Source organism: Acanthamoeba castellanii (assembly GCF_000313135.1).
Source record: "Acanthamoeba castellanii str. Neff unplaced genomic scaffold scf7180000084753, whole genome shotgun sequence".
Lineage (NCBI taxonomy): Eukaryota > Discosea > Longamoebia > Acanthamoebidae > Acanthamoeba > Acanthamoeba castellanii.
In genome coordinates, this window is record NW_004457538.1 from 228086 (window position 1) to 239747 (window position 11662).

Consider the following 11662-nt stretch of genomic DNA (forward strand, 5'->3'; position numbering starts at 1 on the left):
ATGGCGCCGATGGTCGGGTGGAGTACGGGCAGCGAGGCGTCCTTGGCCATCGTCACGGCGGCCGACGGCAGCCTCGACTCGTCGACGATGATCGGCGCCGAGCCCGCCGCGGTGAGGTCCTCGGCCGCGGTGGGCGCCTCCAGCTCGGCCTTTCTGCCTTCGTCGATGGAGGCCGCTACGCGCGTAGTGGTTGGTCGACAGTAAAAGAAGGTGAGCTCAACAAGAAAGAAAGAAAGAAAAAGGCGGAGAAGGGGGTGAAGTGGTCTACGCGTACTGCGCGGGGAGGCCTTGGCCTTGGCGGCCTCTTCGGACTCGGCCAGGGGGCGGTTGCCCGGGTGCAGCACAAACTCGGGCCGCAGCGGCAGCGCCTGCCCACAGCCACCAACAGACCACGTGGGAACAGGAAAGAAAGAAAGAAAGGAAGGAAGGGGGGCGGTACCTCGTTGGCCTCGATGGACTCTCGTACCCACCGCTCCATCACGATGGGAATTCCCTGTGATTTGTCGCCCAAGTCCAGGTTTTTGGAATGTTAGCCGACAAACAAGAAATTAGTCCTGTAACTTTAGGAATTGTTGAGGGGAGGGGCTATACGTTGGCGAGGGCCTTCTCCACCTTAGTGGACCTGCTGTTGAAGTCGTCCAGGGTCGACACCAGATGGGTGACCTGGAATAAAATAAAAAACAGTCAACAAAACCTGCAGAACGAGCCCTAAAAAGGGTGCGCGGCTCGTGGAGGAGGAGGAGGAGATAGCAGTACTGCTTTGGTGACCGAGGCCTTGACGTCGCCGGCGTTGCGTCGTATGAGGGAGGTGATGGCGGCGTGCGACTCGGTGAACTTGCCCGAGATGGCGAAGACCAGCCCCGCGAACGCGTCTGTGTCGGCAAACGCCCCTCCATTCTCCTGCACTGGACTGCTCATCGTTCGTCTTCGTTTTGCTTCGCTCCTTCTCCCTCTTCTTCTTCTTCTTCTGAACTGTCTGCCTTCTTTTTCTTCGACCTTTTGCGTGGTGTTGAACGTTCGAGAGCGAGATGGCGAAATGGTGGTAGCTCCCGCGCAGGTCGCAATTCGCCTTGTGGTGAAGGAAGAAAAGGAAGGTTGCCGTTAGGCGATCTGTGGGATGAGGCCTCGAGTTGTCCCGCATGCTGGGGGCTGGGCCGAGGGGAGATCCCGCCCAAACGTGCCGGGGCTCTGCCACCGGGTCGCCCGGCCCAACGTCAAGAACAGCGTTGGCCGGCGAAATTTCAGTGAGGTTCAAAACACGCGAAATTTGAAAAATGTAGGCAAAAATAAATCGAACAGAACAAGAAGGCGAGACGGACAGGAAGTGGGTTCAAAGAGCTGGTGATGGTGCTGCTTTATTCCCTCCCGGCACGGATGGGATCAGTCGTCTTGGAGCGTAGGTGGTGGGTGGAGGTGCCTTTGTAGCGCCCTTTACACCTTGGTGAAGGAGGCAATGTCGACGGACTGCACAAGTTCCTCGTGCGCCATGATGCCCTCCTCAATATCCTCAGTGAACACCTGCGCGTAGTGAACACGAACGGTTAGGACCCACGTAAAATCAAATTATTGGACAATCGCGAGAATGAAGAGCGATTAGAGCGCGCGGCGTGAAGAAAGAGGAGCGCACCTTGTCGTCAACGACGACGCAGCTGATCTGAAGCTTCTTCACGCCGTAGGCGATGTCGACGAACTTGGAGGGACCCCAGGTAAGACCGTCGAGGGTGATGGCCCTCACGACCTTCTCCATTTCGTTCAGGTCAGTGTCGTCACCGAGAGGCTTGACGTCGAAGATGCTGCACATCGCGAGCAGGTTCAAAATCAGTGATAGCGCAAATTAAATCAGAGAATGCGTGATTAAAGGCGAAAGGTGATGTAGCGACACTCGTAGTCCGGCTCACAATGAGGATATGAGTCGGCGAATGTTGCCGCGTTACTTTAGCAAATTTACCGTGACGAAGACACAGGAGCGTAGGATGCGCTGCCATGGCTTCGATATTTTGCTTCAAAGCGCTACTCGAGAAATTTTGATTTCAAATTTGCGAGTAGCGGTGCGATTGAACGAACAAAGAGAGGGGTATGTGGGGGGGATCGTACATGTTGGACCTCTGAATCTCCTCAACCTTCTTCTTGCTCTTCTTCTCGTCCTCGCGCCTCTTCTTCTCGGCAGCGAGCTCCTCCTCATCGACGCCTCCGAAAAGGTCGTCCTCATCCACCTCCTCCTCGGCCTTCTTGGCGGCGGGCGCCTCCTTGACGGGGGCAGCGGAGGGCTTGGTCTCAGTCTGGGCGGGGGCGGCAGCCTCGACGGTGACGGCCTCGCTCAGGTAATCGATACCGCGGAGGGCAGCATAGTAGATAACCGTGTTGAGGGCCATTTCGGGAAGGGAGATGTGAGAGCTGATGGGATTGCGAGCTGCAGAGGCAAAGGCGAAGACGCACCGCGGAGGCCGCTGACCGCCCCGGAGAAATACAAGAACGCCACCTTAACCTCAGCAAGGTGGTCGGTTTTTGGCAGGTTTTTGGCCCCGTAAAAAAAAAAAAAAAAACTGTTGGCGTTCCCCGCGTCGTTACTGTGTTTTGCCGCGCACCGCACGTACAACACACACACACACAACACACCACACACACACACAAATCGCACGTGCCCGCACATACCACGGAGGGTGTCCAAGAAGCGGCGTCCACAGCCTTTCTCAAGATCGAGGACGAAGGGGTCCCTTCCGTCGACGTAGTACTACTGTGGGATCGCGAATCACGACTCGACCTGCTCACACCCGGGTGCATACCAAGGTAGTCGCATCACCGCTACAATCACTATTGTTTTGTGCCACCAGCTCCCCACGAGACTAGTTCTGACCTTGGGAGGCGGCGCGTCATGGCAGCCATGCCCACCGAGTACGATTTCGCTCTCGCTCAACAACAACAGCAACATCCAGACCAGCACCAGAAGGAGAAGGCAGTGATCCTTTCGTGCGGCTGTTATGCGACAGCACGCACGTGGATCACTGCCGATTGGAGAAGAAAATGAGCAACCGACAATACCACGCGTCTATGTTGGGCGTGCGGTGAGTGGCCAAGTAGCACCTGGAACAACAGAAGAGCGGCAACGAGGGGCAAAGACCGGTTCAAGGTGCCGCGTCACAACCTCCACACCCGCGTTTGGCCAAACGCACACGCGCCACCGCACACGCTCCGCCGCACACACAGAACCCAACCCGCCGGGCTTCATCACGCACACGATTCACCGAGAGGCTGCTTACCCCGCCCGCGTGGGAGTACATCCGTCAGCGTATTCTCCAAGTACACCACCCGGATCATAGGATAGGCATGCCACACACACACACCAGATGTGCACCACGCCAGATGGGACTCCTTTTTGAACACAAAACTTTGTTATAAAATGAACCTTGCAATAGAACCGCTAGAGCACATCATCGTCCTGACGCTCATCAGCCGAGATGTTCACAGCCTGCATGGACGAAGCAACGGCTCGTCGGCGCCAGACGCCGATGATGACCGCCCCCACAACGACGGCCAGCACCAACACGACAGCCACCGGCACCACCACCGCCACCGCGACAATCAGCGCGAGGTTGTCATCGCTTCCACCGTCGTCTCCGCCACGAGCCACCAGCAGGCCAAAATCTGCAGATCACCAGCAACACACAAGCCAGCCACCTCAGCCATACAATTCACACCATCACTAGCGGGCTGGTTGAAGGTGCAATTGATTGCGTGCCTGGGTCGTAGAGCAGGGTCGAGTTGAAGTGCCCGAAGCGCAGCACCAGCTGCGAGGTGGCCGGGTCGACGTCGAAGGACACCTTGGCCGGGCCGAGCACCGCCTGGCCGTCGAGCTCGACTACGTCCACCAGGCGCAGCGTTGTGGTGACCTCGCCCGCGTGCTGGCCCGACAGCTCGAACGTGGTGATTCCCGCCTGCGGCGTGTCGTTGCGGCGCACGAACGACGTGAATGGAGGGCTGATGGTGAAGCGCAGGACCAGCTCGTGGTGGTCGCCTTCGGCCTGCGGTAGCCACGGCCAGACCTGAAGGGCGACCGACATCTTGGCCAGGTCGGGCGTGATCAGGAGCGGATCGACCGGGCCGGCGGGTGAAGAGGTGTTGGCGTCGATGAAGGAGATGTTGGTGGGCAGGTCGAATAGGAAGTAGCGCAGTTGGAGTTGGCCGGCGGGCTCGGAGGTGTGGGAGTTGATGTGCAACGGAGCCGTGAAGACGAACGATTGGCTCGCGCCATAGCGGGTGTCGGCAAACGTAGTCCAGACGCCTATGTTCGAGGGAGACGAATGAGGAAGAAGATGGTTAAATCTGAGAAGAGGATTGGTCGTACCCGCATCAATGATCGCAGTTTGGCGGACCTCGGCGGCAGGCCCGACTTCGGTGATGGACCCGAGGGTGACGACCACCGCCTCCTCTTTGCGCAGAACTTGCTGGTCTTGGCCACCACTCTCCACTGTGGGGGAGGCGATTAAAGACGGATTGCATCATCGCCATCAAGAAGAGACTTGGGTACCCTTGGGGACGAGGTTGACGGCGGGCACGCTCTGGTAGAACTGGAGCGCGAGTGCATTGGCAATTGTGACGTTCGAAGCCGTCTGGATGACCGGGGACGGAGTGGCGGATGGCGTGGGCGAAGGAGACATCGCTGTGTAGGAACCTGCCCAACCACCAGATATAAAAACGAAGAAGAACTAAAAAGCTGTTGGAGTCGACGCAGCGTTTTACCCGTAATGCTGGCAGCTGTCGATGGGGTGAGCGTCAATGGGCCAAACCTGCCCCACTTGGGCATCAGCTGGCAGTTGATTCCTGGTGGTGCATGTGAGGCCTCTCTTAGTCCTGCAGGCCCTGTCGTTGGAGAAAGAAAAGGAGAAAGGGGGGATTAGAGTACCAGCGGACCCAGTCCAGGAAATGTGGGTGTAGGCTTGTTGTATCCACTGTGTGTCACTATCCGATATGAACACGGCTGTCCACACATGGCACGACACACACAACAGACCAAGGCATGAGTGGTGGGGCCACGCCAAGTGGGAAATAATGGGCATTACCTGCCCTGGGCACCTGGACCTCGGTGATACGGGTCGAAATGGATGCGTTGGCGCGCTGCTGCCAAGTGGCGCCGGAATTCAGGTACACCGCTGCACCACCGTAGTGTGAGGGTGAGCGACGCCAAACAGGAGCGACAATCACACGACAGAGACAATGAGATAGAGAGAGAGAGAGAGAAGGGGAGAGTCAGGGCACCGGCGTAGCAGCCACAACTGACATTAGCAAACCCGGTCTGGTCCCACAGCACAGCACTGTTCAGAAAGACCCCTGCACATAGAAATGGCATGGTGGAGGGGGAATGTTAGACCTTGCAAGCGAGAACAGACTAGACTTGTGGGGAGGAATGTTGAGTACCAATAGCCCCAACAGCCTCAGATGTGAATCTTAGAGCTCCTGCTTGGTACCACGAGGCATTGGGTTGGTCCATAGTCACGCCTGCAGTACACCACCATACGCCACCAAGGTTTTCGGAGGTCAGCACTACAAAAATGATACCTAGAAATATCAAGTGGTGGCACCCGTAGAGGCGTTGACGATATCCACGTCAGCGTTTTGGTGCCATCTGGCGTCAGCTGCGGCAGTGATCGTAGGTTGGGACCCTCCACCAGGCGGTGCCTCACTTACCAGCGCCTCGACCGAGCTCTCCTGCCGCCACGTTGCGCCTTGGGCTAGCCGCACCCCTGGAAGTGTTGCATAAAGGGTGGGTGAGTGGGTAAGTCCGAAGAACGAAGGGTGAGGGGGGGGGGTACCTATATAGGAAGCGGGAATGCGAAGATAGAGTGGGGCCGCCTGGATGAGCTCACCACCACTCCCCACGGTCAAGCCGGCTGCAGAAAGATGAAGGCCAGAAAAGGAAAAAAACAGTAGTTAGTTAGGCCAATGCCAATGGGGTAGAGCAACAGCGGCACACGTGATGGGCACCGTTGAGCAGGGTGAGTGAGGCCCCGCTGATCGTGGTGGTGACGTTGGTGGTGAGCCAGAAAGAGGAGAAGGTGGTGCTCACGGTCACGCTCCCGTTCAGTCTGAGAAACAAGAGGAAGAAGAATGAGAGGTGTATCTGTGGGGTTAACAAAAGAGGTTGGGTGGGGGTATGGGCTATACACGAAGTTGAGCCCCTCTGTGGCGACCATCATCGGGGGCCAGCTGTAGTTGCCGCCCGCCACCCTGATGGTGTCTCCCGGGCCAGCGACGGTCAAAGCGGAGTTGGGTGTCGTGTGCGTGCAGGTCGCGCACACATCGATATCTTGATGGTGGTAGAAGAGGAAAGAGTGAAGAAAAAGGGGTATAACATGTGAGCCGAGTGATCGACACTCACCAAGAGGGAGGAGATATGCCCTCCGTCACAATATCATTAGATCACTAAGAAAAAACCAACCTGTACTCAGGGCCAGAGGGACCGAGCAGAGTACTGCAACCAAAGCCAAGAGCAGGGCCGCCACAGTCAAGTGCCTCCGTCTGGCAGGCATGATGATGATCGTTTGCGTCGTAGTTGTGGGTGGCAGGAGTTAAACAAAAGAAGGGACACAACGGCTGGGAGAAGCCTCGGCCACCGCTTGGTAGAATTGTGCTCCGAGAAAAGGCTGGGAGGGGGGGTTCTGGCTAGCTGGAAAGGCCGACCTGGAAACGACTATGTGGAAAAAATTCAGGTGCAACTCTTGTGCCCAGACGCTTCCTGTCTTGTCGCACCGGGCGCAAATTCGCCCTACTATTGGCCAACCACCCCGAAGCCGCGGAGTTCTAACGCCAATAATTAAGAATAAATAACTATTTATAATAAGACGCGAAGTCTCTGCTGGTCGGTCGCCCGTTCGTTGGGTTAGACTTCGAAGACGAGAGTGTTGGAGTTCTTCCACGCGCTCATGAGGCTCTTCAGTGCCGACACCTGGTTGATAGTGGCCGCCAGGCCCTTCTTGAGCGAAGCCACGCTCAAGATTTCGAGTGACTCTTGAATCGACACCTAGCGTTTGCGTGCAAACAACGCCATGTCGTGAGCCACACCACCAATCATCGTCATCGTCATCAATTTCCATCCCTTGTGCGCGTTGCGCGTGTTGCAAGCGTGGCGTAGTACCTTGAGGCCCTGAGCAGCGCTGCTTAGCTGTGATGACTCGTCTCGGGCCGAGGAGGACTTGACGGCGGCGATGATCTTGAGCTGAATGGCGCGATCGGGCAGGATGTTGGAGTACTCGAGCATCTCCTTCTTGAACTTGGGGTCCTCCGTCTTGGCGGCCACCTGCTTCAGCAGCCGCGCGAATCGCTTCACCTTCTCCAAGATGCGACCGGCCAGTGTCACCGAATCCGACGGCTGGCCACCACTCATCGACAGTTGGCCTGCGACCAGCAGAAACCTCCATGAGCAGCCGTGCGTGCGTGTCGTGTGCCATGTCGTGTGCCATGTCGTGTGTGTCATGTGTGTCGTGTTAAGCGTACCCGTGGCTGGGGCGAGGGTGAAGGCATATTCGATTTCCTGGATGGCCTCCTGGGCTGCAGCCATGACGGTGACGTTGTCGGCATTGGCATCGTCCGCAGCCGCGCTCTTGTCGCCCACACCGGCGCCGGTGGCGTTGGCCATGGCCTCGACGGCCCTCTCCAGCTCGGTCTTGGCCGTGGCGCCCTCCACCGTGGTGTGGATCACCACCCGCTGGATGGCCTGGCCCAGCTCTCGCTGCTTCTGCATCAGCGCCTGCTGCATCTGCAGGTTGCTCGGGTCGTTGGAGGTCGCCTCCACGCAATTGATCACCTCCTGGCTGCACTCCTTGAGCCTGTGTGCGTTGAAAGTGAACGGCGAGTGACGGCGTGGCGTGCGTGAGCCATGTGAGTGCCGTTTCTTGTGGCGATGAAGCGACAGTGAGAAAAAGAAGAAAGGGTGGCGCACTGGCGGATCGAATTGGCGGCGTTGGCCTTCTTATCTACATCCTCGATTCGCTCCACAACATTCTCGGCCTCTCTACGCGTCGGTACCAATCACGCATCAGTGGCCCGTTGCAATAATAATTCCATTGTAACACAACAAATTAGACTTTGGGGGAACCTCTTACCTGGCAAGCGTGAGGGCCATCTCCACCTGCTCCTTGGCGGCAGCCGTGAAGGCCGCCAGCAGCTCGCTGTCCTTCGCCCGTCCCGCCTTCTGGTGCTTCTTCTCCAACTCTTTTCTGTTGTGTGTGTCCGGAACGGGTTAAGCACACACACACACACACACACACACACACACACACACACAGGCAACGTTGAGGGGGGAGTAGGAGGTGTACCTCTGGTTCTCCTTCTCCTTCTGCATGCGCTCCTTCTCCTTCTCGAGCTCTTCCTTGGACTTCATCTCCATCTCCTTCTGCACCCGTTCGAGCTCCTTTCGCTTGTCCTCCTCCTGCTGCTCCATCTCCTGCTTGAGCTTGTCCGCCATGCGCTGCTGCTCCTCCAGAGCCTGCTGCGCTTCCACTGAACACGACACACACGACACGACATCAAAAGTCAGTACGGCATGTAGCCGCAGACTTCAAGTGCTGGGTGCACGCGTACCGAGTTCCCGCTGTAGCCGCATGCTGTGGGTTTGCTTGACCCGGCGCTTGGCCTTCTGTCGGTTGAGCAGCTGTTCGAGATGCTCGATCTTCTGCTGCAGCTCCTTGATCGTCTCCTCCCGCTTGACGATCTCGCCCAGGAGCTCCTCCTCGCGCATGCGCTTCTTGTCGACCTCCTCGATGAGCGAGTGCAGCATGTCCTCGAGCCGCTTGATCTGGTTCTCGAGGTTGATCTTCTCCTCCGCGTCTTCTTCGCTGCGCTGCCTGTCGTGGCTCTGCGTCGACAGCGCCTCCTTGAGCCGCGCCTCCTTGGTCTCCAGCTCCTCGCGCAGACGTGCTTCGGATTCCGTCGCCTTCTCGAGCTCGCCGCTCTTGGTCGCCAGCGCCTCCTTAAGTTCGCGCAGCGCCGTCTCCGTGTTCTCGACCCGTTGGTTGAGGTCGGCGATGACCTGGTCCTTGGCGTCGAGCTGCGCACGCTTCTCGCACTCGACCTCCTTGATCTGCGCGCCCAGCTGCTCGATCTCCCTCCGCAGACATTCCTCGCGCGCCTCCCACTCGCCCTCCTTGCCGCGCGCCGCGAGCTGCGCTGACAGGGACTCGATCTCGCCGGCCAGCCGGGCCTCGTTGGCCTTCCGCGATTCGATTTCGCCGGCCAGGGCCTCGGTCTGCCGCCGCAGCTCCTCCTCGAGCCTGGCCCACTCGCCCTCCTTGGTAGCGAGGGCCTGGGCGTCGCCGTGGGCAGCCACCTTAACATTGAGCTCGTTCAACTGCGCGTCCTTGGCCTCGACCACCTTCTTGAACTCCTCGATGCGCCGCTTCTTGACCTCGAGCGCCCGGCGCATGGCGCCCAGGCGCTCCTCCTTGGCCTTGATCTTGTCGACAAGCGCCTTATGCTTCGCATTCCACTCCTCGCGGGCCTTGCGTGCCGTCACCTGCAGCCGCTCGTGCTCGGCCTGGAGCGCCTCGTGCGCCTCCCGGTCGCGCTGCCACTCTGCGCGCTCGTCCTTCAGCCGGCACACCCGCTCCTTGAGCCGGGTCAGCTTCTCGACCTCCTCGTGCCGTTGTCGCTCCTCGTCCTCGCGCGACAGGGAGAGGATCATCTCCTCGCCCAGGCTGAGGTTGCGCTGAAGCTTGCGTCGACGCATTTGTGCCACGCGCGACTTGCTGTCGACAGACTCAGCGCCCGAGAACTTCTGCCGCGGCGAGGTGGGCTCACCAGCGGAAGTCGCCGAAGGCACCGAAGAACGCGGCGAGACGACGATTCGGGTGGTGGTGGTCGACAGCGACGATGCGGTGGGCGGCTCATCGTCGACGACGTAGCTCTCGGGCTCGATGTCGACCTCCACGACCACGTCCATGTCGCCGCTGGACGATGGAGACGGGTCCCTGCTGTCCCTCTTCTCCGCGTCCTTCTGCTGCTGCTGGCCGCCTTTACCCTTTTTTCGCTGTTTCCGCCGCTTTTTGCCTCCCTCGGAAGCGGCGCGAGTCTGCGCTGACTCCCCTCGGGGCGAGCTGACGCCACTGTCCGCCGCCGCCGCCACCGGTGGCTGGGCTGATTGTTTGTTGTCGACGGGCGTGTCGTTCTGCGTAGCTGTAGCTGTAGCTGCAGCGGCTGGTGGTGGGTGCTTGCGCTTGACCTCTTCGACGTCGCGCTTCCACTCGTCGATGCTGGCCTGCACGAAGCGCGCCCACTCCAGCGGCGTGTCAAAGTTCTCCACCTTGCTCTGGGAGTCAGAAAGAAAGCGCGCGCTGACGTTAGCGCAGGGGGAGTGGGCGTGCGCGTGTTGAACTGTAAGCCGGCGAGCTGAGTCGCGCACCTGGCCCAGGCTCTCGGCGATCTTCTGCCGAAGCTTTTCGGCGAGGTGCTTCTCCTCTTCGTTCTCTGTTCGCAGCTTGCTGTCGTCTTCGTTCTGCTTCTGCTTCCCTCCGCGAGGGCTCTTCTTCCGCTTGTTGGCCCTCTTCTTGGCCTTCTTGCTGCTGGCCGCCGCGGCCGCACCGTTCCCGCCGGCGTCGAGTCGGTCGTTCAGAGTCTTGAGCATCTCGTCCATTTTGGCCTTGTCCTCGCCGTTCATCCCCTCTTCGTCTCCGCTGTCCTCCTCCTGCTGCTGCATCGCCCGTTCGTCCTTTTCCTTCTCCCGCTCGTCCTCCATTTCAATCAGACGCGCGACGCTGCCTCCGATTTCGGCGAAAATTGCCTCCTACAGACAGAGAGCGCAATGCACGTGTTAGCGCTCGTTCGTTCGATGGCATGACGTCAGCCTGACGTGTCATGGGGTCGGGCCAGCGCACCTTCATCTCCTCCCGGGACTTGGACTTGTCCTGGAGGATCTCGAGGAGTCGCCGCTCGAGCTCCTCCATGAGCGACCACTTGGAACCGGCCATGCCCTTGCTCAGGGAGTTGAGGGCGTTGATGTCGTACACGATGCCCTTCTCCTCCAGCGTCTGCTTGAGGAACGCGATTGTGTTGCGCGCCTGCTCCAGGAGAGTCCTAGTACTCACACATACACACAACACACACGCACACGCCATTTCGACACTCAAAGTTTAGAGTTCGTCTACGTCGTACTGAGGCGGTCTCTTTCGGTCGGTCGATGGCGCGTTACCTGTGCTGCTCAAGCTGGACCTGTCGCTGGTGGTCGAGCTTCGTGAGGTTGTCGATGACGGTCTTGAGCGAGGCGTTCTGGTCGGCCAGTCCCTGATAGCCGACGTAAATATGAAGCAGTGAATCAATTACTTGACGAACAGGTGCCCAGCACGACAGCGATTCGGAGGGGCGGGCTGCAGTTCCAGTACCCGCAGCTGGACGTTTTCGGCCTCGAGCTTGGCGAAGGCGTCCTTGAGCTTGGTGAAGGCTTCCTTGATGGTCTTGAGCTCCTTGTTCTCCTTCTCCAGCTCCACGATCTGGCCCTCGAGTATTTTACTGCATTTTGTGTGCCACACACCATCCAGCGCCATAGTCAAGCGCTAATTCGTCGAAAGAACGCGCAGTAGAGGCACAAGAGGGTGGTACGTACCGGTCCTCGGGCGAGAAGCGCTTCTCCTTGAGGAGCATGAGATCGTTGCGGAGCTGTGAGTTTTGCTTCTGCATC

At 58.8% G+C, this 11662-nt stretch overlaps 4 protein-coding genes across 4 annotated transcripts in view; all 4 read right to left on the minus strand.

Moving 5' to 3' along the window:
* ACA1_199340 (BRCA1 C Terminus (BRCT) domain containing protein) overlaps positions 1–918 on the minus strand; it is a gene marked incomplete at both ends in the record, with an annotated part of 2215 nt that extends 1297 nt beyond the window's left edge. Inside the window, 5 exons of the mRNA XM_004341706.1 lie at positions 27–175; positions 275–368; positions 440–493; positions 592–663; positions 757–918. Of these exons, the coding sequence (XP_004341754.1) occupies positions 27–175; positions 275–368; positions 440–493; positions 592–663; positions 757–918 (531 nt within the window). The remainder of the gene's footprint in view (positions 1–26; positions 176–274; positions 369–439; positions 494–591; positions 664–756) is intronic.
* Positions 919–1431: 513 nt separating this feature from the next.
* ACA1_199350 (EF1 guanine nucleotide exchange domain containing protein) lies at positions 1432–2372 on the minus strand (the record flags this gene model as incomplete). Its single annotated transcript, XM_004341707.1, has 3 exons — positions 1432–1518; positions 1628–1793; positions 2095–2372. 3 exons carry the CDS (start codon positions 2370–2372, stop codon positions 1432–1434), a joined length of 531 nt encoding a protein of 176 aa, XP_004341755.1.
* Positions 2373–3689: 1317 nt separating this feature from the next.
* Positions 3690–6188, minus strand: ACA1_199360 (uncharacterized protein; the record flags this gene model as incomplete). The annotated part of the gene is made up of 10 exons (XM_004341708.1): positions 3690–4279; positions 4343–4465; positions 4526–4669; positions 4901–4946; positions 5071–5147; positions 5254–5325; positions 5577–5738; positions 5808–5885; positions 5980–6080; positions 6160–6188. The coding sequence occupies 10 exons, from the start codon at positions 6186–6188 to the stop codon at positions 3690–3692; spliced, it is 1422 nt and encodes a 473-aa protein (XP_004341756.1).
* Positions 6189–6874: 686 nt separating this feature from the next.
* Positions 6875–11625, minus strand: ACA1_199370 (uncharacterized protein; the record flags this gene model as incomplete). Its single annotated transcript, XM_004341709.1, has 12 exons — positions 6875–7015; positions 7130–7389; positions 7489–7820; positions 7934–8005; positions 8097–8210; positions 8310–8493; positions 8575–10297; positions 10391–10771; positions 10863–11061; positions 11177–11268; positions 11367–11493; positions 11588–11625. The coding sequence occupies 12 exons, from the start codon at positions 11623–11625 to the stop codon at positions 6875–6877; spliced, it is 3663 nt and encodes a 1220-aa protein (XP_004341757.1).
* Between the last annotated feature and the right edge of the window lie 37 nt (positions 11626–11662).